At 45.0% G+C, this 26,937-nt stretch overlaps 1 protein-coding gene and 1 long non-coding RNA gene across 15 annotated transcripts in view; both read right to left on the bottom strand.

Moving 5' to 3' along the window:
• The window catches only part of LOC124482324, a 23,213-nt gene extending 20,356 nt beyond the window's left edge, over positions 1–2,857 (bottom strand). The window contains exons 1-2 of the long non-coding RNA XR_006957735.1: positions 2,517–2,857; positions 1–33 (exon numbers count right to left, since the gene is read on the bottom strand). The exon at positions 1–33 is cut by the window's left edge and continues 85 nt beyond it. This is a non-coding gene — a long non-coding RNA (uncharacterized LOC124482324). The remainder of the gene's footprint in view (positions 34–2,516) is intronic.
• An 8,349-nt stretch (positions 2,858–11,206) lies between these two features.
• plekha7b (pleckstrin homology domain containing, family A member 7b) overlaps positions 11,207–26,937 on the bottom strand; it is a 71,253-nt gene continuing 55,522 nt past the window's right edge. For 3 of the 14 annotated variants that reach the window (XM_047041308.1, XM_047041319.1, XM_047041320.1), the window contains 17 exons: positions 26,826–26,909; positions 26,368–26,499; positions 25,301–25,354; positions 23,240–23,308; positions 22,141–22,221; positions 21,855–22,004; positions 21,552–21,653; positions 21,067–21,232; positions 19,988–20,187; positions 19,528–19,716; positions 19,333–19,450; positions 18,950–19,044; positions 18,260–18,484; positions 16,054–16,269; positions 15,555–15,688; positions 15,225–15,367; positions 13,287–13,752 (listed from right to left, as the gene is read on the bottom strand). In XM_047041308.1, the coding sequence (XP_046897264.1) occupies positions 13,601–13,752; positions 15,225–15,367; positions 15,555–15,688; positions 16,054–16,269; positions 18,260–18,484; positions 18,950–19,044; positions 19,333–19,450; positions 19,528–19,716; positions 19,988–20,187; positions 21,067–21,232; positions 21,552–21,653; positions 21,855–22,004; positions 22,141–22,221; positions 23,240–23,308; positions 25,301–25,354; positions 26,368–26,499; positions 26,826–26,909 (2,310 nt within the window). In that variant the 3' untranslated portion in view covers positions 13,287–13,600. Of the gene's footprint in view, positions 12,603–13,286; positions 14,892–15,224; positions 15,368–15,554; positions 15,689–16,053; positions 16,270–18,259; positions 18,485–18,949; positions 19,045–19,332; positions 19,451–19,527; positions 19,717–19,987; positions 20,188–21,066; positions 21,233–21,551; positions 21,654–21,854; positions 22,005–22,140; positions 22,222–23,239; positions 23,309–25,300; positions 25,355–26,367; positions 26,500–26,825; positions 26,910–26,937 lie in introns of those variants that run through there. The other 11 variants (XR_006957644.1, XM_047041309.1, XM_047041310.1 and 8 more) reach the window with 11 other exon arrangements.

Raw genomic sequence — 26,937 nt, 5'->3', positions numbered from 1 at the left:
TCGAGTTTCTCCGAAATCCACGTGCAGATAGTCCTGTAAAACAGATAAGGGAAAATTATATGACAGGCCATAATAAATTAGATTTGAATCTGAATCAAAAGGCATATTTAGCGATTATACTCAAAGCACCAATAAAGAATGAACCATGGACATGTTTTGATTCCAGATCATCACGATAGTTTAGTTTACACCTTTCATAAATAGTATAAAAAATGTGGGGCAATACCGTAGTCTATAATGTGCAAACAATCAAGGAGAGAATTGATGAGGAGAGGTGAACATTATTGTTAACAGCGAATGCGCTCTCATGAAAGCGTGAGATGAAACAGTCTTGCAGTGAGCCATAAATGCATTATTTTCTCCTCACACTTCTGACACAAGGTGAGTTCAACCGGCCGCAAGAGAAAAGGCGCTCATTGAGCCCCCAGACAGTGCCGAGTGTCCCTGTACAGCGATCAGGACAATGTGCTGATTTGGCAGTCTAATTATAAATGTGCCATTTGGACATCCATTGGGCTGCAGTGCCATCTTACCTTATGAGGGAACTTGCACTCAGAGCTAACAGCAACTGTTCAAAACAAAATACCATTACGGGATCAACTTCTCCCCAACAGAGGGACGAGACGGAGGATTGTTTTTCACACAGCCCTCTTACCCAGACAAGAACCTATTATTAGACGTCGGGTTATTCTTACAGAATAGATACTCGGCTATGTTGGAAAAAATGGGGAAAAGTTAAGCGGTCTTTAATTAAGGTTTCAGATTCCGACTACTGGGAGGGCACAGCAAACTCATTGTATTTCAAAGAAAGGTAGCAATATTGCCCGCATTTGGTTAAGATGAGAGAGGCATACACGTGCATTACCTTCACTTCAAAATCCCAAATTTACCTGCATACTTTGTTATAATAATTTTATCTTTATTCTCGCAGTAGTTCATAAGCTCTTTATCTAGACCGACTGAGTCTAAATTTGGGAAACACCCTCACAATGATGGTCTATCTTCTCACAACAGGCAAGTTCACTCGAACTGTGCTCCCCTTGTCTTGTCAACACGCCAATCATATTTCTCTCAATCTTATAATCAAAAGGCAAGAATAACTTACACGTTTCAAGATCTTGTGATTAGACATAAAAATGTTATTCGTCAGCAAACTAAATAAAGTAATAAATAGGCAAATAATTAGCCTGGCTGTTAAATGTAGAAAAAAATGAATCACTAAATCCCGATTAGTGATTTTTTACGTTGTAGAATTTAAACCTATTTGCCATTTGTGTTTTGTTTCCTTTTTCTTTAGTCGTGAGACTATTCACACCTGGCCATGGGCAACATGAAAACTGCACAAAACGCTCGACCGTGAAAATAATTACACCCATAATTACAGTTGTAGCACACTTAGACAGAAAACTTACTTTAGCCCCCAAAATAGTCCAAGATCACCGATTAATGTAGATTAGGAAAGGGAGCCTGTTTTTGTCCAGGTAGGCTATATTGTGTCTGGAAGGACCAGTTTTCCGATGAGTTGTTGAATTTAATTTATGGCTTGTGCATTCTTTTAAGGTCAGTTCGCCTGACCTCCGGAGAAAGTAAAGACAGAACAAATTCCCAAGCTCCTGGAATAGGGAACAATTAATCCTCTCAGCTAACTGTTTACCATGTGTTCTATTTTAAAATTGTGTTCGAATTGTGAAATGAATTATATTAAGGGCAAATAAAAAACACAGTACGGTCCAGACTATGTGAACGGGTTCAAATAAACTTGTGAAGCTCGCATCAAGAAACGCACGGGGGAGAGAAACGGTAGTCTACTGGCAAAACGCAAGCATTATCAATGAATAGTACCGCTTCGTGGACAAACGTGAAATTGCCTCCCTGAGGAGAAAGTTAGCTCATCGAGCACTAGTTTAACAACAACACACGGCTGAAAATAATTGCATTATTACTTGAAATTGAATATCGCGACTTTCTTTGACTTAAAATCTGCGTCGTTACAGCTGTATTGTGGACATCGTCTGAGTTTGTTCAGACCTTATGCTGTCCTTGCTGACGCACGCACGCCTCGGAATACACAACGGTTCCTTCTAACACCCTACATTTCACATAGCCTATAATGTAGGTAAGTGTGTAATAGGCTACAAATAACCTAATGTTTTCGTAGAACCAAGGAATCACCGATTGCCGACTCGAGCAATGCTTCGCCTCCAAACCGGGACGGGCTAGTCCTCCCCGAGCGCTCCGATTTCGTGTTGTCTTCACGCTTCTATAGAAGTGACTGACTCGCAGGCTGATATAACATGTTTATTTTAATTTTAAATGATATCCTAAAAGTAGGCTACTTCAATCTGATTATTAGTATTCTACACTAAATCATAAAGTAGCTGCGCAACGTGGACAACGCGGTAAAGAATACCATACTTTACATCCAAGCAACTCTGTTGCGAACTAGTAAGAAATATGCTAAATAACGCAGTTTCATGAAATCTCAAAACAACAGGTTGAAAACGAAACAATTTTACCTTGGCAAAGTCAGTCAGCAAGGGTGACGCAGGTCTTCGCTGTATCCCGGTGTCTGTTTGTTATGTTATAAAATAATGATCACTATCTAGCAAAAGAGAACTAAAGTCTGCTGTTGTGTCCACGGGCCATATGAGGGGATCCCGTTCTCTCTATAAAGTTAGACTGTCAAAACTGCAAGGAGCTTTTGTTGTTATCTATCCTCTTTATTTCCCCCTCTCTTGCTCTGAGACAACAGAAGACGATGGTTAGAGCTGTCAATCTTGGCAATCAATGCAAGCGGCCATGTCGCAAGTATTCAAAGCATTTCCCGTCGTGCAACATCAGAAAGTGAGTGGCCAGGGCATTGATCTGAGGAAGGCAAAGAGGCAGGGCTCCCCCTCCCAGACAAGGGATGCGCGCGCGAGAGAGAGGAAGAGGGAGGGAGGGAGAGAGAGCAAGAGAGAGAGGGGGGGAGCACGAGAGAGAGAAAGAAGAGCGGAGCAGAATAGTTTTTGATTGAATAATAATGACGGGAAGAGAGGTTGATTTGGGATTGATCAACAGCAACCAGCAGAACAATATTCGGGATAGATATTTAGGAACATTTACAAGCCTTGAATCTGACGGTTTAGGCTTCGCAACAAATTTTAAGCAACTGTTGTTGATCGCCCGGATAGATAGTCTAATTAATAATCAAAGTCACATGTCAAGGTAACCTACATACGACAATAATGAGTTTATAAAGTAAACTTGCAGAAAATATTAACCAAATTAGTCATTATTTTACAGAAAATGGATGAGAATAAATCCATCTCACAACACTCTATAGGCTGCACAGTGACCTGTAAGGTCAAATAGTCAAGGCCAATAACTATACAATTGTTATACAAATGCTATAAGAGAACAGCATTAATTTATGGTATGATGAATGTTACTAGGCCAACATATAGCGTAACATCAATGCTAGTTTTTTTTAAATATTTCTCATACTAGTGTTTTATTTTTTTTTTCTGAAAGACTTAGGGGGTATGAGTTTTGACTGTTTGATACCACTGATAAACTGAACACAGTGCAATAGCACATAGCCTCCGTCTGGTATTCCGCTTCACTGGAATGCAAAGGTATAGACAAGGTAAGCTAAACAACTCTTCCCTCTGCTTTCAGAGCTCTTCTAAACGTTTTTTGTCATGCACATGACAAATAATTGTACGCATAGTCTATGAAACAAGATTTATAATCTTCTAATTAGGCATGATTGGCAAATGTCAAACCACTCATCATTTAGTGTCTGTTGTCATGGTCGTCAGGTGCCAGAACCTTATAAGCCTACCTTTTGCTTCACGATGTAAAACGGACATGACTCAAACAATGAAAATGGCTAAATTTATAAATAGATTATTAAATCAATCACGGATAAACGATTTACTTGATAGTATTAACACAAAAGTTGGAAAGAATAGTCTTAAAATAGCTTTCCTGAAAATGACATACATTTTTTGTAGCCCATTTTTATTCTATCACTGTCCGTTGCTGTGACGAAACGCCTTTAGGAAATATAGGCCTATTAATATAGTGCAGCATTTGATAAAAGTGACAGAACAATAGTTTTTACAGTCGGTTCAAAATGTGAAAATAAAAGGGAAAATTATATCGTACCTTACATGCTACAGTTAGCCTACACCAGGGGTGTCAAACTCATTTCGCATCGTGGGCCACATACGGCCTAGGGAGATGTCAAGTGGGCCGGACCATTAAAATTATACCATACTCTGCTATAAATAACCAAAATATCATGTCTTTCTTCTGTGTTATCTAATTTAATTGATATAAAGACCATATCGTATAAAGTCCGTCCAACCGCTTTAACAAGTAATGATCTCTTTGGTGGTGTAGTTGGTTAAAGCGTTGTACGGTTACATATTGTTAATGCGAATCTGGGATCCCAAGTTCGCGCCCCAGTCCAGTGAATCTCGTACGATATTCTTTAACTTTTACTGTGAGAAAATGACATAATTCTAAAGGCCTACGGATGTATCACAACATTTTAATGTGTGAGCACTAATATCAGATCAAAATGAACACATGTAGCCTTAATTAAATATTGAATAACGTAGGGTAGTCTACCGTCGGAGACAACCACTACCCCTCATTCAGCCAGTTTAAACGGCTGCTAGATGACGCTGTTCATTTTCAAAGCGCCGATAGTTCGGCTCTTTGGGCCGGCACAATCCGGAAGAAACCACCAAAGCTTCACAAGGCATCGTTCGCCCATCCCTAGTAGAGACCAAGGTATTAATTGATACCGTCTGCTGTTTTCAGTCTGTCTCAGTGATGCGGCTTGTCTTCTACTCTGATGGAAAGAGTGCGCCCCTTAGCGGATAATCCATGAATTACAGCGATTTAAAAATATTAATTCCATGTCTTTTATGCATTTTTTCCACTTTCAAATTATCCTGCGGGCCTGATCGAACCTCCTTGGGGGCCGGTTCCGGCCCGCGGGCCGTATGTTTGACACCCCTGGCCTACACTTTTATCTACAGGTAGCCTATTGGGTGTTTTGATGCCTGATTACACAAACATTTTGTCAGCTGTCTAGGATTAAAGACAAAAGAAAACTGTGGCTCTGCGATGGGCTACAGGTAGGCAAGCAGTAGCAGTAAGAACATTAAGTCAGGACCACTACTTATACAAGCTCTGGCGAATCACGCAGACTAAATTGCAGCATAAATTGACACTATCATTTGTGAAATGCATCGGTTTCAAATTTAAATCGCAGTCGCACACACCCTTTTCAGTGGTTGATAAGAATACATTACGAGTACAAATGAAACATAAGTGGGATATACAACACCTCAAAATACCATGGAGAGAGTTTACATGTCTTAAACAACTTAAAAATGTTGTCAACTAATATTCCAGCTATACTGTAAAAGTTCAGCAAGATTCAGTACAGCCCGAACATTTTTTTGCGCTCCTTCTGAACATTACATATTCCATAAGAGGACAACAGATTAACTCGGTCTATATACAAATAATACAATGTTGTACTTACAATGGCAGGGAAAGAAGCTGTAGGAAATGATGTTTGTTAAGAGTCACATAGGGTAAGGAGGGGGGAGGAGAAGATGAGAGAGAAAGAGAGAGACGCTTGCCAGAATAAAACCCATCCAAACCATCTCTGCTCAGTCTCTTGTCTGTCATTCATTCCTGCATTTTAAGATGCTCTAATGATGACACAATTAAATCGCCATGTGTCACATCTTCATGTCCTGTTTTTATCAGAGGTAAATTATTTCACGGGTTATTGCTTTCGCAACACGCAACCTATTTTCAACTTCTATATAGCCTGCAATGTCAACGTTGTCTTTTCTATTCTTCTCAAATGCAAAACTCAATCAACTTAAATTAACTAGACAACCAAGGGACAGACATTTTACAAGATCGTGATAAAAAATACAGAGGAAATGCTACATTCATTATATTTTTAAGCTCACATGATATTTGTTAAGAAAGAAAATGTAAAAAAAGTTTTAGTTTGAAATGGTCTGTTTTACTTTCACTTGGTGATAGTGGCTAAATTGTAAATTTTAAATGCGGTCAAAACGTGTCCCCTTAATTGCTATACTCATTTAGGCTGAGTTTCATTAAGCCATTTACTGATCTGACATTCCTAAGGAATGTTAGAATATGAAAACTCTAGAGATGAATTACTAGGTCTATTTAGATTAACCTGTATCATGTGCTAATATGCTAAACATATTATAGTGAACTATGTTAACCATAAAGCTATTAATGATCTGTTTTTTTTCAACTTTATCGTATTATTATTTATTTTTTTGTAGTAGAGTGGTTTAATGAAGCTGGAATAGTGGAGATCGGTCTCGTCAATGTTCGACGTGCCTCATACGCCACCCTTTGGTAACTTTGAGAAATGCGCTCTTGAACTTCACGGTTGTTTCTCACACCCAAAGTACAGTTTGTCTAACTGTGTTGTTTGGAGATATTTTATTCAAAAACACATAAGTGAGAGTGTCAATACATGTACTCGGTAGTTGCCGACCTAGTCTGTGAAACACTAGAAGTCAATCAATGATTTGCGTATAGAAAGAGTAAAACATATGACATTTATGCACAGTACTGTTGTTATAAAACATTTAATAAATACAATAAAATAATGACATGTCACATTTACGAATACAATATATAGGCTTTTATGTTAACCTAAAAAATATTAAACTTTTAGATTTATCTATCAGATGTAACTTCCTAATAGACCTCAGACCTCAAACCCACCATAGTGTCTGTTGTTTTGTGCTCCTTGTGTGTCTGGTCTGGTCTGTCGGAGCTGTGTAAGAAGCTTGTGCCCATCCAACATGTTGTGGGTAAGGCAGAAGCATAGATCACATTTGCATAGACTGAGATGCTTTGATGCATTTTGAAATGCAAGTCTAGCTCATAAATATTTGAAAAGGAGAGTGCATGAAAATCACAATTTTTGTTACATTAAATTAACATGTGTTCTTCTCCTGTTCTGCATGGTTAATTAGGAATCAGCATTCTGTCAGAGCTGATAAGGAGTATGATGGGATGGTGTGAGACGTTGGGTTGTCTTCTGGAAACCACACTGTGTCTACTTAGCATCACTGCTGCATGCTTTCTGTGAAGGAGCCTAGCTTACAGTCATGGTTCTTTATGGAGTCCACTCTCAAGATGATGTGCTGCACAGCAATGACATTAAGAAATCAAATACAAAAACAGACTACAATGTTTGACAGAGATAATAAATAAGATCTAGAAAATAATTTAATACCATTACTTATTACCTATTTATACAAAAAAAAAAAAAAAGATTGTGTCACCAATGAGAATATCATCAGTGTTCTTGATACAAGACAATCTAGGGTGTCAAACAAACCTGTAAAACCGAACCAATTCTGTTGAGCATAACCGTCTAGACAGTGTCAACTTGATACAAGTGACACAGAGAACTGCAAGGTGGGTAGGACATTATGTTTGCATGTGTAGACTTTGGGTAGAGCAGAGGACTTATAAAGATAGAACATTAAAAACTGCAGTCATGGGGCAGGAAACGGAGTCTGGAAGCTGCACTATTAACTTCTGCTGGTTGGAAAACCAATTCATTATTATGTTTTTTGTCGATGGGAAGACATCATAATTACATAGGACAGTTGCACGAGACAGACATGTTTGAATCATATTTGATTTTTGTAAAATATGATTTACACTTTTGAAGTTTGTGCATCAACCTTTTCCAGTTGAAATGTTGAACATAGCATTTGACACAAAAACGTCAGAAATGGCTTTGACATGGTCATTCCACACTTATTGTACCAACGGCTTCACAGGAAACTGGTTGATGTTGGGAAAGGCAGTCTATTGTCCCTGGGATGTGGCTCACTATGTATTATGATCATGTGTAGAAAAGGGATGGCATCACATGACCCAACACTTTAAAAGCAAATGGTTTATTTGTATATAGCCTATTAGAATAATTAGTTTTGTAGTGTACAGTATCTATGTTACCACTGACCAAATATGCAGGCCGTTGAATTTATGACCGAACTGTAAAGTCCAGCTATTTATCATAACTGATAAGCTTGAAATGTGCATAGGATACATGTAGTCCTTCTTAAAACGTTCATTTTCTGATTCAGTTTTGCCAGAGAAATGTTTATAGAATATTATAAGAAACTTGAGTCATGAAAGTTCAGTGCTGTCTCACCTGGGATGTGTAAACTACAGTGTTATTCCCCATAATGATTTATTTTGGTAAACATTGCACTGCATAATTTTGAAAGCCAACAATGCTCCCTTTATGTGCTTCCTTGGCCAGTTAGGTACTTTCCATGGCTGAAATAGTGAACGGTGCCCTGCGGTAACCACATTACAGATTAATAGTGGAGCTCTAAAGAGCAACCATGCAAAGTTACGGTTTACAGAAATTGTTCACTCTAGAACTACAGCATACTGTAACTGTGCAGTAGCCATAATCAAGACATGGCCTAGGCTTCCACGCACATACACCCTGCAGATGACTCTCCAGTCTGAACGTGGACCAACCATCAATAACCAGCATCCATAAAACCCCCACAATTCAATTATTAATGAATGCTAAGTTATGTAATTAACTAAAGCAACATTTGCATACATGCACATAATCAGTTTCCCAACTGGACCTGTAAAGTGGGACAGTCTGTTCCCATTAGCTGACCCAAATCTCTTACTTGTAACTCTAAATTCCGTCAAAGTTTAGTCAGTATCTAATAATTTCTTTTAAGTGAACAGAGAACGATTGATTAATCATGTTGCAATGAGGAGAGCAACATGCTGTGTCTCTTAATCAACACATTTGTAATGAAAAAATGAAATAATGCACTCATGGACTTTTGCCCTTGTCAATATTTGCCAAATGATCAATGAGTAAAATAAGAATTCAGCAAAAAAAAAGAAATCATAATAGGCTATTTGTTGTTTCTTCATCAATCCACAGTATTAATCTTGCTGTATCTTAATCACAGACATGAGCATGCACGCACACACACACTCACACAAGACTGAATTAAGTGGGTGGACTATGGTTTGTTCACTTCCGTCTGTTTTCCAGTGCCAGGAGAGTGTTTCACCTTAATGTGTTATGAAAGGTGCAGCTGTTTGGCTTCCAAAGTTAGACGGTAACTCATGGATCAAAGAGGATGCCCAAAGGCATTTCCTTCATACTCAAAAAGCCAAATTGACTGTAGGTATTGTTAATGGCTTGCACTTAAAGAACATGAGAGTAAGTCTTTGTTTTGTTTAACACAGCATTTCTTAAACACTCAAACTTAATCATTCATGTGTGGAGCATCTGTGTTTGATGAAGAGCTAATTGTAGCAAAGCAATTGGGAATACAATAACGCAATAAAGGGTCTGGTGTCTCAATCCAGTTAAGTGTAACCTTACAGTATGTGACTGATAAAAGAAGATAGAAGAAGCTGCAGCAATCTGTGGACATCACAGCTTTTCTCTGCCATTCTCTTTCCCTGTCTGTACTGTAGGCTTGTTTGAGAGAATATCCAGTTCTTCTTCTCCTCAATAATTGAGCATCTCGCCACCCCTTATTAAATCATGTATATTGAACTTGAAATGATAAAAGAGCATAACGCACCACTTTATTATCAAATTATCTTTTGTATCGGATCTCTTGATTCAGCACATGAGCAGTTGGGAGTCTTGTACAACGAGCAAACCTACAATGTGTGGTGACAGGGCCAGAGCAAGTCAACCTGACCATCCGTTAAGAAAATCCCTGAATCATTCATGCCATAAAGAAACAGACTGCTGTGGAAGTTAAGTTGATCCTCAGAAGTCTGAAGTGAAGGTTATGGGACACATTGAGTGTGGTCCCAATCTTACATTCTAACATTCTACCATTAGACCAACATAGATTGTTGTGTGACAAAAGGCACATGTTCTCCCAAAAGCACCCAGCAACAAGACAAAAGAGCCAACTCATGTCTCTGTGTACAATGGAGTGTTTCCATGATCCAGCAAGGACTATTTAGTTAAGGATTAATGTGTGAGGCCTTGATTACGTTTAACAGAACAGGACAGAATTAGCATAATAGGGCCTATTTCATTCTCTTTGAAGTCCGGAGCACAGAATAACAAATGTATATAAACCAGCAGCCAAACGTCAATACATGGAAATGCCACAATCCTCTGTGGATGGTCTTGGGTGAATTTCTGCAAGAAGAGGGTGAGAAAAAAAAAACTGCCTGTTTATTGCTAAATAAGCAGAATAGCGGATGTGATGGGTCTTCTTGCCACCAGGGCTAGCAGGCGCTCTGGGGCCCCCCACCCCCACTCCTGCAGATGGGATGGAGGGAGAGAGGATGTGACAGCTCCCACAGTGGAGCTTGGGGAGGTGCATCCCCTCTCACAGGTGTTTTCAAAGCCCTCCGTACTGCAGACTAGGGTGAGTAATTACTCTCCAATTAAATATAAAGATCTCACAGGGGAGGGAGCTGCATACAGGCCCACCACTGGCTCACCAACCAGAGAAGCCTTTGCTACATACTGCATTCAAAACTTAGGGCTTACGGCAGCTATCAATATACAGGATTTCATGTGTGATGAATGTCACAGACGGATAAAACAATGAGCATCGACGATCCAAATATTTGGGCTTTGTAGTCGTAAAGATCCCTGCGTGGAGTAACACTCTGTTTAAAAACGTACGGAAGTTCAATAGGCTACCATGTTTTACTCAAGAGGTTTTCATTACAATTGCATGGGGGAAAATCATGATTTAAAGATATGATTCTATGCTTCAGATAGAGTGTTAATACAAGCACACCTTGGTGGAAAATCTAGAGACACAGAATTAAAAATGCCCTTTTTAGATGGAAAAGCTTTGAACTAAAGACATGTTTCAAGGAGTTTTTCTGTATTGAAACTTCACCTCCTTTGAGCCCACTGAAGTTTGATTCCCCTTTTCAAATAAAAGAATGAAATTTAAGAGGTCAAAGCAATCAATAGAGATGTTCAAAGGGAATCCTTGGCGCTGTGATGAGGCCACATTTGTATTTTTCATTTGTACATGGTTAGCATGAATAGAGGGGTATCATGCACTCTAGGAGTTTAAGATGGAGATAAAGGCTGCTGACAATTCTTTTTCTTCCTATGAAGATTTCAAAACAGAGTCAAACATGAAAAGTGTTACTGTCATCCATAGAATGTCTGTATTTCGAAACTGCCATTTTGAGTTATTCATACATGATATTGACGAGTGATATCGTAGTAATGTGAATGTATAAAACTGCTCTTGCTGAACATAATCTAACAACAAAACTTCTAACGAGGCAAAATACCATGTTAATATCTTTAATATTTACATTTAGAAATACTCATTGTGCAACCTGCCAAATTGATCCAGAAAATATTAAGTTAAAGGTTATTTTCTTCTGGATGTTGTAAGCAAAAATAAAGTTCATTTGGCAAGCTAATAAGAGACTGGCAGTGCTAGATAAACATGAACATCATATTTCAAGTGATTTGGTGTAAGAAATTCATCTGAGCTCTGACAAAAATACAATCAACATGACACATGTTTAGTACCACATATTCATTAGGACCATCCGGGTGGTGAACACGTTTAACATCTCTCTTCCAAAAAATACGGAAATGGAAAAAGTTTTCCAATTTAGACTGCACTGCAAGTCAAAGCAAAACATCCCCTTCATCTCAAAAATATCACTTTCAATTCCTCACTATGATACAGTTTGTTAAAAGTGCAATAACAAGAATAAAACTTTTTTTCTATTACAGTATTAACCTTTGTTACACACCTCCAAGTTAGTATGCACAGCAGCATCCACAGCAAAAGATCTCAATTTCCTCAGGAAAATAGTTACTTCTTTTGAGCTATTAGAAATGTATTACCAAGTCAATACTGCGTGTGACATAGAGTGCAGATTAGATGTTAGCTAGCGTTCCTCTATGGTTTGAACAGTAACTCTCAAAAACAAAAGATGTCCTTTTGTCTTTCTTTCTCCGGCCTGACTTCAAGAATCCAGGTTGGGTTGGGTGTTGTCATCTTGAATAACACCTCAGTGTCCAGAAACTGCTTTGGCTGAGGGAGAAAGAACAGGAAAAAGAACATGAGTCAACCAAGAACAAGCCAAATGGAATGATGCAATTAGGTGAAAGACAACATATTCTAGAACAATTCAATCAAACAGTTGCACTAACATTGTGTGCTGGTGATATATGAATATGAAAATAAGATATATTAATACCAATTAAGTGAATCTCATTGTCAGTACGTGTGATTTTGTCACACCAGTAGAACATCTAGCATTGCTAATAACAACGTGATTTGATTGAATCTTTCTGGTACATACAAGCCTGCTACCACACAATGTGAAAAAATACCAGTGAAAAGGTATTACTAGTTCCATGAAAAACCATGAGAATTCCACCTTTACAATGCGTGACCAGCCCAAAAGCCAAGCTATGGTACCTCAGTGACAGAGAGATTCACGGAAGGAAGGGATTGTACCTTACTACCTGGTGAACTGGTAAACATTGTCCGCTGTCTTTCTCTCTGCACAGACAGCATGTCAACATAGTGGGAGAAGTGTTTGGGTTAAATACCACACACTCGACTCTTTTGATCACATCAGAACACCCTCAAACCAAAAACTGCAAACACAAAGCATCGACACAGCATGCGCTACTGGAATGAGACTGGTTCTGTGGTCACAGGGCTTCCATACCTTACTGGACATAAAAGTGGTATCGGTGATCATTCGTTCTGTGACAAACGTTTCAAAACCCATGCGCACAGAACCATCTCCTGACCACTGTGACCCATCTCTACCCTACCACACACAGTGCCCCCACAACCCAGCAGCTAAGCTCAACACACGAGGGGTGTGGAGGTGTGTGTGAGGGGGGGGGGGGGCTTTATAACAAATACAGAGGAAGCACAGAGACACACACACACACACACACAGGCAAGCACGAGGAGACAAACACCCCAAACACCTGGGAGAGGAGAGCACCTCCCCTGACCACAGTGTAGTCAGACAACACAGCGCTAGCAGCATTGTTCCTGCAGTTCTCCTGCGCGAGTGGAAACAGCGGAGTCCCCAGCCCACAGATGGGAGGGCTAATTAGGAGCTGAGGAATACAGCTGTTCCTCCACCGTCAAGGTGCCAGGGCGAAAGGTGCCTCCCTTCTTTTGTTAATTACACACAATGCACAAGAAGGAGCGTTTGTTTTACACACCCCCCCCCCCCCCCCCGCCCTCCTCCCCTGCCACCCCCCTCCCACTCTCATCCACTGTGTGTACACGTGTTGGCAAAGGTACAATAAACAATTTGCAGACAATTAACACAGTGGGGATGTGGTGGGAGCCTGCAGATGTGTAGCAGCTGATGATAATGGGAGAGGAAGGGGGTCCTCTTTGCGTGGCGCGTCGGGCCCAGCATCACAACAGAGCAGGGAGCATGCAGAGAGGTTGCAGACACGCGCGGGGCCACGCTCCACGGCGAAGGCGAACATGCGGTTAGTCCTTACTTTGTTTTTTTTGCGCTGCGGTTAGACAAACGTGTAGTGAAATCCATTGCTTAGAGGAGGAGGAGGAGGAGGGGGAGCCTGAGACACAGGAGGAAGAGGGGGAGGAAGAGGAGGAGGAAGAGGAGGTGGTGGAGGAGGAGGAGGCATGTTGGGGAAGCTAGCCTGAAGTGGCACTACGGAGGAACAGGGAGAGAGACACAAAAGAACAAGAAGGGGGGAAGGCATTAGTCACAGGAGAAGATGAGGAGCAGTTCTCTGGTACACGCTTAAGAACAGAAGGTCACTAATTACAACATCCCTACAGCCACCTGCGTTGTCCTACCATATACAGAGCTCTTTGATACTGCATGAAGTACATGAACGCCAGGTGCTATAGGTACACAGGCGGTAGTTCAGATGGCATTGGGTTTCTGTACCTTTATGTTAGCATTATGAAGGTTTCCCACATAATTTTCCAGAAAAGTTTCACTTTTTATTCATAGCCCACCCACACACACCAGTTCTCTCCCTTCGACACCAAAGGTAGAGAGAGATGAGTTCCTGAGACAGTCTGTTTTGACAGCTTGCCACTTACAATATTCTCTGATTTCTCAGTTCCTATGCTGGAAATATTGTTATAATGGTTGACTTTCTGTTTTACAGTGCATATTAGGCTACAGAACATCCTGATGGCTTGAGTGTAAGTCAGTGTGACAGGCTTGTTTGGAAGAGTGAACCTGCCTGCCTGCCTGTCTGTCTGCCTACCTGTCTGTCTGCCCACTCGCCTGCCTGCCTTTTTGCCTGCTTCAGAGTAAAGATGAAAAGTGAGCTGGGTGTCTTTTATGAGGGTTCAGAGCCATGTTCAAAGAGCCAGCTACAGGACGCAGCGAGAGGGAGAGAACCTGAGCAGGGTTTAACCGGATGATTGATCAGAACACAACATAGACTCATCAAGAACATTCCTCCCGTGTCTAGAATACGCCACACGGGTGGCAATTAGTTCTCTCTGTGCTCATCTGATCTCCACTAATAAGGAATAATGTTCAGTTATTAGGATGAGCGTCCTGATCACTCAGCTCTCCGTCTGCCCCCTCCTCATCCCACCGTCATCCGCCTGGCAGCCTTGAAAGCGAGCTCCTCCCCTCTCATCCAGAGGGTGTCAACGTGATGCCAGCAGGATTTTACTGATATTGTCAGACACGTACTTTTATGGCCGTGATTTCTGAAAGTGTTCAAATCTGAATGAAAGGCTAAAAGGAAGTCCTTCGTCCAAAGCAGACATATTTATTTCCAGTGACAGGTGATTGGCAGAGGGTATAAGGTCTGCGCAGTTCTGAGAAGACATTAAAAAGTCTGTTTGTATTATGGTAAGGTAGGACCCAGATCTGCAGCACATATATCATTTAGAAGTTTTAAAAGTCAAAGAGTTGTGTGTGTGAGAGAGAGAGGTGGAGAGAGAGGTAGAGGTAGAGAGAGGTAGAGATAGAGGTAGAGGTAGAGAGAGAGAGGTAGAGAGAGAGAGAGAGAGTTAGAGGTAAAGGTAGAGAGAGAGAGAGAGAGAGAGAGAGAGAGAGAGAAGAGAGGAGGAGGGAGAGAGAGGGCTGCCTGACTCCATCCTCCTGTAACATGAGAGAGAGAGGGGGGGGAGGTAGAGTACTGGACCTACCTGCCACCTGTTTGCTCTTGAGGGAGGCCTCTGAGGCCAGAGCATAAGACATGGTGATAATCCTCTCCTGCTGCTGCAAGGCCGAGTTCAGGTTCACCAGCTCTGGCTTTGACACAGTCACAGGAGGAGCTAGGTTCTGGACGCTGAACACACACACAAACACACACACGCACACCGCACTGTTATTATCATCATAAAAAATGCTCTAAAGATTAAACAACCGGAGGAGCTAGGTACACACAAGAGAGGTGTTTGGAGTTAGGTACACAAACACACACACACACATACACATGCTCCCAGTACTGCTCCTGGGGGGGTGCTGCTCTGTACCTGGACTTGGCTAGGATGCTCTTGATGCGCTCCACCTTGCGATGGCGTTCCTCCAACTCCTGAGGGCTCAGGGGCTCCTCAGGCTCCGAGTCAATGTAACGCTCTGGGATACACACCTTCTGAGGCTTGGACAGCTGCACGCACACACACAAAAACACACACACACTCGTGATAACACAAATGGAGAGGTCGAGTTTTTGTCCATATCGACTAAATCATTACAAGCGTGGATAAACCACACTCTGATATCCACCAACATCTTAATCCCTTGTTTTACTGTGAGGTCATTTGCCCGCTCAGCCTGTGAAAAGATGGTTGTGTGGTAGTCAAGTTGTCAGTCAGCCTCTTTTGAAGGCGAGTCGGCCTATTTTGAAGGTCAGTCAGTCTATTTTGAAGGTCAGTCAGTCTATCTTGAAGGTCAGTCAGTCCATGGAGAAGAAGCGACCATGCTGTGAGGCAGGAGGGTTGAGGGGAGCTGTCCAGTCAGGCTACGCTCTACCTCTTTGTTGAGGTCCAGATCGTACTCCAGGGGCTCCAAGTCCACCTCGCGGGTCGGCGTGCTCGCCGTGCAGAAGGTCAGCCACTCGTCCGAGTGGGAGCGTGGTCTCTCCCTGTGTTCGGCCGGTCTCTCCTCCCCCTGGACCACGCCCCGCGCCTCCTCGCCCTGCACCGCCCGCTCCAGTAGCTGCAGGTCAAACTCTTGCTCTCTCCTCCACTGGAGCGGCAGAGGAAACAAAACGTGTCAACCCCCAACACCCACTGCTGCCGAGCAACGGCACCCAGGTCACCGACAACACGGTTGGTGTTGAAATGGATCCTACGCATATGGAGCATATTTATCTTTAAATACAGACCGCATGACTGGAAATCAACATTGTTTGGGACTTACTGCGGGCAGAATTGGAGTTTCTGCAAATGTCAAAAGATATATGCCATGCTGGAATAGATCTGTGTACTTTGTCACGTCCGTTAAGATGTGAGAAGTGTCCATGTGGTGCATACATGCACACGAATGATTCAACAGTCAGATCAAACACAGGAGACGGACGGCACGGCCTTCAACATGGCTTCTCTTTAGCATGTACGGGCATTCATAAATGAACGAGGACGTGGTCTATGTGCTCGGCAGCATGGAGAGCATCCATGCCGTGTTCCCAGGACACAGCATGCGGCACCAGTCCATCAACGCAGTGATGCGGGAGGAGAGAGGGATGTCGAGGAAGAAAGGAAACAGGTGGATGGTGAGGAGAGGAAAGGAGGATAGGAGGATAGGGAAAGAGAGGGGTCCATCTACACTCATTTACATCTACAGTGAGTGTTGCTTCTCCCCAGGCGACATTGTGCTTACTGGACAAAAATAAAGAAACAGCCCACTGCAGGGATACCTCAGATACATATTTATGATACAAGTATGGAGAAGAAGAAAAAAAACAACATGGCAAGCATGCATTTATTAGCAACGTGTTTATTTTATACATATTTCTTTGCAAAACCTCGACATCAAATAGAGTGGCAAGCCTAGCATCTGGTACTGTATTAGCAGATAAACAGATCATTATGAACCATATGTTTTTAGTTTGCAGCAGCCTGCAGATGTGCTGGAAAGGGGCACGTTGACACACGTACATGTGCATGAGGCTTCCTTTCACATGGTTACGGCCCCTCCTCAAACAGGAGGGCCAAAGACTAAGCTGCTCCAAGCACCGGGCAGTCTACAGGCTCCTACAGCAGCAAGGCCATCACGGTGAGCCGTGCTTCATATCAAACGCACTCCAAATCAACAGTCGTTATTACTGACGTATTTCAGATACATGTTGTATATCTGCATGGGGTTGTGAAGGGATATTTACTTAGAAGCACAATGAGGCCTGGTTAGAGATAGCTAGAGTGGTAGAGAGGAGTGTAGTAGAGTAGAGACAGGGGTGTGGAGGGGGGGGGGGCATTAGTAACAGAGGGGTGAAGGAGCCACAGGGGGAACAGTAATAGCGCTGGCGCCTGCAGATAGAGGGACCAGGGGAGAGGGGAGTGGCAGCTGCAGCGCGCGTCGACAGAGGTGTCTCTGCAGAGGTGTCGCCAACGCCGAGGTGAGAGGGGGGGGGGGGGGGGGCGAGATGATGAACGAGTTATTGATACATCCGGATTTGATCTCGGAGGTTATTCATTGGAGTAGTGAGGTTAATCACAAAAACCACATCACTGCAGTGGATTCCATTTCATTACCGACAGTCGGACAAATCCTGTAAAGATGTCCTGTCGTAAGCCATGATAGGTGTGTTTAAAGCATTTAATTAAGTGTGACACACGGCAGCTTCCTGTCAAGGCCTTGTTTAATCAAAAGCTCCTTGTTCTGTCATCTGTGTTCCTGTGTGATACACGGGGCATACAGGGACACCTGCTCAGTGGTTCACTCACTGTCACTCTTCCTTCACATGCCTCACAGACACTGCAGTCTCTCTGCACTCACTCACACCTCTCTCTCCCCCTCTCCCCCTCTCTCCCTCTCTCTCTCACATACTGTAATGTTGTAAGTACACACACACACACACACACTGTAATGTTGTAAGTAACATGTAAGCCAGATGTAGAACAAATTAGTAACAGCATGCACTGTTAGAGCAGCATGCGTGTCAACTCACCATCATACCGAGTGTGTGTGTGAGTCAGTGTGTGTGTGTGTGTGTGACCGCGGCGTCGCTCTAACGTACTGAGCCCAGGTCCGCGGAGAGCGGGCGCGAGGAAGAGGAGGCGTGGCGGCCCGAATAGGAGGCGTGGCGGTCGCCCTGGCTCAGGGTGCGCTTGCGCTGGCGGACCAGAGCCTTCTGGTGCCTCTTCATCCTCTCCAGCTGCTCCTCGGCACTCATCCTCCCCCTCAGCTGAGACTGAGCCGGCTCCCCGGAGTACAGGCGCTCCAAGGCACTCTTTGGTCTCTCCTGAGACAGGAGGCGGGGGGAGGGAGGGGGATGGGGAGGGAGGGGGATGGGGAGGGAGGTGGTTGAGGAGGCGGGAACGGGTGAGGCGAGCGAGTGAGAAAGCGAGGGAGGAGGAGAGAGAGGGAGGCAGAAGGGGAAGGTCGAGGGAGAGGAGAAGGGAGAGGGGGGGTGAGAGAGCAAGAAGACAAACCCCGATAGAGAAAGGGGTAGTGAAGGAGGAGAAGGAAAGGGAGGACAGAGACGCATGGAGAGTGAAAGACAAGTCAAACACAGGAGAAACTGGATGAGAACACAATCATCTCAGTAAACTAACCATTCAGAAACAGGAACACATTGCACAAGAAGATACCGAAGGAGGTTTCAGCTAATGGCATATTCAAAACTCATCTCATGAGCAGGGTGCAGCCTGCCTGGCAGCCCTTCACAGGGGGTCAGGGGGTCAGAGGTCAGGTCTGGGTTGCTCACCTTCAGGCCTGAGGCTGCGGAGGCTCCTCTTCTGAGGGTGACGTACGAGGAGATGTTTGTGGACAGATTTAGCCTCGCAGAGGAGCCAGACGGCCCTGAGATGAATCCAGAAAAACACCAGTCCAAACATAGCACCACAGACAGACTGGCTCGTTGACTGGCTGTCTTAACGACATGTTTTCTGCACCTCTTGAGTAAACGATGAAAACAAGCTGTTTACCCAGATTCTACCGAGGAACAAGATATGTGTGAAAATGTCGTGTGGCAACATCGACCTAAAATGCGCCACGTGTCTGTGTGCCAGTGTGTGTACGTGTTTGTGCATGTCTGCATGTGAGTGTGTGACTGTGTGTGTAGGTCTTGCACTGTCTCCAGCCCCCTACCTCTGCTCGGTAGTGTCTGGTAGCCCCCGTTATGACCCAGCGCAGCCATGCCCATGTGGCCAGAGACGGCTCCCACTCCCAGGAGCTCAGGCTCACTGAGGAAGGGCCTCAGCTCCACCTGGAAGCCCAGCACAGGTCATAGGTTAGACACACACACGCACTTAAAGACACACACACACAGATACACACACACACCTTGTCTCCATTGATGCACTGGCCTATCTCCCTGTCCCTCTTGCGCTCGTCTGACTGCCGCTTGAGGCCCCGGACCGAGGTGTGTCTGATGACGGTGGTCTCTCTGGGCAGGGGGGGCACGGCGGGGGGGTTCTCCTCAGGACTGTACAGCTGAGGTAGGGGGGGCCTGGGGGGGACGTCCTCCTCACCCTACACACACACACACACACAACCAATCAGAACACATGGCACCACACTCACCGGAACACTCAATGGTGCATTCATCATGCATCTGTTTCATATATGACACATTATTATGGGATATTAAAGCCCTCTGATTCATATATCGAGCGCCGATGCAGGATTCCATTTCAACAGCCAGCCTCGTCGCAGTGACGTGTTCCTACTCCTGGAACACTCCCTCTCCCCTCCACAGTCCCTGCAGGGGCGATATGTTGCAAGCATGGTTGTGTCCACCCACCACTCGGGGCCCGGTCCTGGGGAGGGCTGCTGTGTGCTGCAGGGCCACCAGGCTGGGGCTGGAGGTCAGCGTGGGGGTGCTGGGGCTGAGGTGGGGGCTGGAGCTGGGTAGCTGGGAGAGTCTCATCTCACCCACAGACGGACTCCCGGACAGGGAAGGCACGGTGGACGAGGACAATGCTGAAGGCACTAGTTTCTTCTCTGGAGACGTGAGACAGATATGGACATGCTGTACTGTACTTCACTTATGGAGTAGTTTGACATGGTGGAGTTCAGGGGTTAGAGCATCTGACTGCAGATTCAAGAGGTCTCAGGTTCAAATCCCCCTCCTTAGCATCTGCTAAATGTATTCTTTGTGTATGAATACATAGTTATTCTTTATATATTATATAATTATGCAGTACCAGTCAAAAGTTTGGACACATGGAATGTGAAAATGTGTCCAAACCTTTGACTGGTACTGTACGTGATGTGAACAACGTGATACTTTGCCAACCTGTGTTTTGTGTGTGTGTGCATTTATATCTGTACGTGTATCTGTGTGTATGTGTGTGTGTGTACAGTGTGTGTGTGTGTGTGTGTGTGTGTATACAGTCTGTGTGTGTGTGTGGGTGTATACAGTGTGTGTGTGTGTGTGTGCGTGCATGTGTATCTGTATGTGTATCTGTGTGTGTGTGTGTGTGTGTGTGTGTATGTGTGTGTGTATCTGTATGTGTGTGCGTGTATCTGTTGGTGTGTGTGTGTGTGTATGTGTGTGTGTGTGCGTGTGTGTGTGTATCTGTAGGTGTGTGTGTGTGTGTGTGTGTGTGTGTATGTATGTGTGTACAGTACCAGTCAAAAGTTTGGACACATAGGAAAATGTGTCCAAACTTATGTATATATACAGTATACGTCCAATGAATGTATATACAGTAGAATCTCTTGAGCTAACAGTGGTTACCAACACTACACTCTGGGTGAACATACAGAGTCACCACATGTCAGCCTGTCATTCAACGTGTACACTGGTAACAGCAGCAGCCCACATCATCCATCCCCTGGGAACCCAGCAGTGAGCAGTGTCCCGTCCCTGATGTGTACCTGGGTCAGCGGCCCCGTGCGTGTGGGTAGGAGCAGGCACGGGCCTCCTCTCACCTGGGTTGGTCACAGAGGATATGGTGACCTGGTAGTTGGCTTTACTGGAGCTCAGGCCAGCGATCACATCCTCGATTCGCCACAGTTCTCTCTTCACCTCCGCTTTCTCCTGCTGCTCACACACAACCACACACACCCACACACACACACACACACACACACCCACACACACATATAATTGCCAATGGTTCCTTTGAATATCACACTTTCCCGTGGGGGAGCCGAGCTTGTTCCCACACACGCCCATTCATCTGAGAGCACCACCATGTGTGAACAGTACGCTTCGCCTGGCTATGAGCCTGGCTGTGTGTGTGTGATTATGTACGTGTTTGGTGTGTGCCCAAGCCTGTGACTATGTGTGCGTCACTGTGTGTATGTGTTTGGGTGTGTGTGTGTGCGTGCGATGGTAGCTGTGTGGTCGTGCTCCTGACCTGAGTGAGACCAGTGCGGTTCATATGTGCCTCCAGAGCTGACCTCAGCCAGTCCACATCTCTCTCCAGCTTGCTGTACTCGTTCCAGGCATTCTCCATCTCCTGCTCAAATCACACACACATCCATACCCACACACATAAGGAGAAGGAAAAAAAAAAAGTACAGTACGCAACGTCACGACCACAACCAAACCCATTTTCTCACAGTACCAGAGCCGCGACGCTACAAACGCCTGCAAGGACTCATTGACCCAGGCCAGGCTTGCTGTGTCCAGCGCTCGGGGGGGGGGGGATCAGCCTTACCGTGGACACCTGAGAGATCTCAGCTCGGATGTGGACCACGTCCTCCTGCAGCAGCCTCTGCTGGTAGGCGATCTTCTCAGCGTGGGCCGGCTGGTCCTGGTACTGCTCCATCTGCTGGTGGGACACGTCCAGGACCTCTTCCAGCTTGTCCTGGACCAGGACACACACACACAGAGACACAGTGCTGTCTGATCGGGGAGGTGGAAGCAGACATCCGTTGCGTGCGTGAGAGGAGACTTAAGCAGCACACTCTGGCATCCCCCCCACCCCCCTCCCCCATACACACCTTGTCTTCCTTCAGGGTTCGTATCCTGGCCTCCAGCTCCTGAAGGATCTTGTCTTGTTCACACAGTCGACTTAGCTTCACCTAAAGAGGAGACAGGACACGGCCGTGCTCCAGTCAGCAGCACAGAGCTGAGGACCACACGAGGATCTGCTTTCCGTTTGTGTGACAGGGGGCCCTCTCCTCACACAGTGAGCAACCCTTTCACACACACACACTCACACACACCACAGCCGGGCCAGATGAATTGATAGTCTGCAGCGGTCGGCGCCCTTAGTAAATATGTCAATAAGACCCATCACTGTGAAAAGCCCTCAGGAATCACATTCATCAGTTTCTTTTGAGATATCAAAAGAGGGCTTCATACTGTCTGAGAGCGTACACTGGTAATGCCCATTACCAGCAATCATAATCAAATATCCATATTTTAGTATTCACTTTTCTAAAGAAGAGGGCTTATTGAGAGTGACATATTTGTTTTCCCAGAAATGGGTTATGTGTTTGTGAAAACAACATAAAATTGCCTAAGATGACAGGCTTTCTCACACTGTTTATTCTCTGCTCCATTTATCATTCTGTTCAATTAATAATTAAGCTGTTTCTTATTTCACTGCACTGTATATTGTTGTTTTTAATTGCATAAAATATTCATTGTTCAGACAATTTCACCAGCAAATTCTTATAAATTCTTAAACTGGAACAATGCTAATGAAGAAAAGGCAGGACATCCATCTCATTTACCTCCATTCAAATGAAACAAAGGCATGAAAAAAGCAAGATGAGGCTAATCAAACTGAAAAATTAAAGAGCCCAACATCTAAAAAGATCCCATTACATGTATTTTTCCCTTTCAAACTTGCGGGCTGCGTTCAAGTCTGTGGTTGTATTTCTCTGGGTGTGTGTCCCTACAGTACGGTAACCCCCTCTCCCTTCCCTCGACTGCTTGTGTTTACCACAACTACTCCTTCACCAGTCAGCTGCCTCGCCGGAGTGGGGAGTGTCAGAAGTGAAGAACGATAGATCTTGATTGAGAGAAAAAAGGCGGGTAAACTGGGAGTTTATCCGCCTGGTACAGCGGGGAGGAGGAAGACGGCATACTTACATCAGCATCGCTCTCCGCTATTTTAACGGGTCTTGTAGGCCTGTCTTTTACAGTTTCACGTCCAGCAACCTGAAATGTCCCACAAGCACAAATGCAACCTTATTTTTCTCGCAACATCGTCTTTCAAAACCCACAAGAGAGGTAAGCTCTCGTTCAGTAATAAGCAAACAAACAATATTACATCAACAATCAAGCAACACGGTGAGATCTTTTCAGGACTGGGTGAATAGGGGAATTACAGCAGCAAACAACATCAAGGCAAACATAATGGTTTGAATACACAAAAAACAACTCGGACAGCTAGTGGTTCATTGAAGCCAGTGCAACACAAGTGCTTTGAAAGCGGTGCACAGTCAATAATGGGCAAGCGCCTTCTTCATCAGTGTGTCTGGGAGGAGAGAAGTGGACCACAGAACTTGTCTGGTATTGTGAAGCTGAAAAGGTGACCTCCAGGATAGACGGTAAACAGTCGTCTGCTTCTGAGCAGACAACTGGGCTACCTGGCTGTTGGAGCCACGTCAGGTCCAGTAGCCCTGACTGCTACAGCACACAGTCATCTAAAAAGTTGGATTGAATACAGATCTAACGTTAGAAAGGCCCATTTGCACAGGGCATGCAGACACGGGTGAGTGTTTCATAAATAATGGCCTCCAAATTGGAATTACGTCAAGATGATTCATGTTACTGTTCATCAGTATTGACATTTCCCCCCAAAAAAGCACCATTGTTGGGATTGAATTTCCGTGCTAAGAAGCCAAGCAGACAGGACAGGCCAGGGGAGAGAGTCATCCAGCACATCCAGGGGAGAGAGTGCATGCAAAGGGTCACTCACACAGGAGGATGGCCTCCCTGGTCCATAACTACCCAGGGCAACCCAGGGCAACCCAGGGCAACCCAGGCCAGCCTGCGTACGACACAACTGGATGGTATGTAGATATTCATATGCTAAGCAGGATCCTTGGTAACACCCTGAACTTAAGACCAAGGTGAACCCTAACCCAAACACAAATCTGTAAACTTTTGTCTAAGTAGTGTTGCTACTACCATCTGACTAGGGAGTCAGATGGATGAGCAGTTAGGGAATCGGGCTATTACTAATTAAGTTGCCGGTTCGATTCCCCGCCGTGCCAAATGACGTTGTGTCCTTGGGCAAGGCACTTCACCCTACTTGCCTCGGGGGGAATGTCCCCGTACCAACTGGGAGTCGCTCTGGATAAGGATGATTAAATGTAAATGTACTGTGTTAAGTAAGTCGGGCTTTCATTGGCTGGTTCGTGGCAAGGATCCACAGGCATCTCTCCCATCAGACACACACTGGCCTGGGGTGCATCTCTGAGGTTAGGGCTCTCTTTGTATGCACACCATCCTTACATTCCAACTGACCCCAAAACACGGAGTGGAGTTTTCTAACACATTGTGTACGCTAATGACCAACGGGTCGATACGTCTGATCTGTTTCAAAACAGGAAATGGGGAGGTGAAACAGGACATGGATTAAAACCTCCCACTCCAAGAAAACAAGAATGTTAGTTAAGGCTGTGGTGTCATACATACAAATCATTTTGGGATCAAAGCCTTTGTGCTTGACGCTGCTGAAGCTAGTTATAAACATGGCACAGCGGGCAGCAGGTCTATCAGTAGCAAGTGCTGATGGGAAGTGAAGTTTCAATGTGCTCAACATCGCTTCCCGCCAGAGCACACACACTTCACACCAGCATTTTGTGTGAATGCACTTGCATTGGAAGCTTTAGACGGTATTGTTGATTGATTCAACTATTGTTAACAGTTGTGGGCGTGAAATCTTGACATCAAACAAGTTGTATGTATTGCAGAGACGAAGATACAGACGGTAACGCAGAACGGCTTAGCTCCTCACACTGAGAGCAAACAGTTTTAGTAGGTTAAAGCACACAAATAGCAGTTCAGAGTTCATAGCAGTCTGCCCTGAGGGGGGGAAATGGGGAGGGGGAGAGGGTAAGGTGAGCAGGACAGCAGACCAGGGAAGGAAACAGAGGGGAGGGAGGGAGAGAAGACGAAAGGATTATATTTCTCAAGGCCCACCTTCAGATCTAGATACTCCAGGTCCTTCTTCAGTTGTATGTAAGTATCATCAGCCTTTAAAAGTGAGGAAGGACGGAGAGACAAATCACAAGACAGGAATCTGCAAAGGATGCTGGGACATTGGAAGACTCCTCGGGCTTTGGAACAGCAGGATTCTATAAATCTCTACTTCATTCTCATTGTAGATAATTAAGGACGTTCGATTGATTTGGTTATCCGAATTCAAAACAAAGTGTGAATCATTAAAAAATAAATTTTTGGCAGTAGGGTTCGAAAGGAGCATATTGGTTTGTTTTCCAGAGAAAGGGAGGGTGTCCCTGAATCCACAGCCACATCGTTCTGGTGTGGGAATATCCACGTCTACATGAGTATGAAGAGATGGTATTGTAGCCTTAGCAGTGATGGACACTGAGAGCATATGCCATGGAGCACCTTTGCAGTTTCTCTCGTTGGCAGGTGGCATGTGCCAACACAACAGGTGGCAAGTCCGGGCACAGAGAGGAGCTACTGAATGTGGGACTGAGGGCTGGCATCGACACTGATCTGTCTCAACTGCACGGCAGTGTGGCACAACATCAGGAGAGAAATACAGCCCCGTCGATACGATTCCCAAAGTTGCAAAGATGTTAAACAACACAGGTTGAAGTCAGTGTGACAAGCAGGCAGTGAGCATAGTCAACGTGCAGCATGCTTTGAAGTGAGGACTTTGGAGACGCCGGCATTTCGCCGCGTGTTTGACGCGTCGGAGCGCGAGGACGGGAGAGGCCCACGGGGCGGCCGAGCCTTCCAGGGCGCGCGAGGCCAGACATTCACACACAGCAACCGCAGCGTCATGCCGACGATGAAGCCAGCACCCATCCAACCTCAAAGAGACAGCACCAACACACACGCACAAGCTAATGGATGGTGGGACCTGGGGACACTGAGTCACAGACGGGGGGGGGGGGGGGGTGGAGGGGGGGTGGGGGTATGGTCTCCATGATGCAGAGATGCAGAGCTGCGAGGCAAGGGGGATGAAGGGGAGTTGCGGGGTGTGGCCCCAGGGAGGGTGGCGAGGGGTCCCTGACCTGCAGGCTGTGGCCCAGGAGGCTGCTGTACTGGTGGTGCTGCAGGCGAGCCAGCGAGTCGCTGGGCACGTCGGCGGCCATCTTGGCCTGGTGCCTCCTGAGCTGTATGAGCAGCAGGGTGAGCTCCTCCGGCTGCAGCCCCGCCCAGGGGGAGGGGCCAGAGGTCAGAGGTCAGGGGGGGGGAGGGGACAGCAGGGAGAGAGCAGTTCATCAAATGGCCACTGGGAAGGCAGCGCTGGTGCTGGGGCCCAACAACAGAGCAGGGCCATGTTGAGCAGCCTATCCCATCCGAGCCATCAAACGCACCTCTAGGTACTATAGCCCGACTGACACGTGAATTTGAATACTATTTTAATATAGGCATCTTTTGTTGGGTATGACATTTCACCAGGTTCCTCCCCAGTTTGACATGACTTAAAACTAGACTTCTGCTGAAAGTGAAGATAGAGGTCGGGTACCGTTTTGCCATGCAGGCTGGGTGCACTGACAGTGTGTGTGATGTAGCCCATGGTTGGAATTGACCTTCTGTCCATCTGAGCGGTCTGTGGAGAAACAAAACAGCATGTTCTT

Source organism: Hypomesus transpacificus, chromosome 19, assembly GCF_021917145.1.
Source record: "Hypomesus transpacificus isolate Combined female chromosome 19, fHypTra1, whole genome shotgun sequence".
Taxonomy (NCBI): Eukaryota; Metazoa; Chordata; class Actinopteri; order Osmeriformes; family Osmeridae; genus Hypomesus; species Hypomesus transpacificus.
This window is presented reverse-complemented; position numbering and strand designations above follow the sequence as displayed.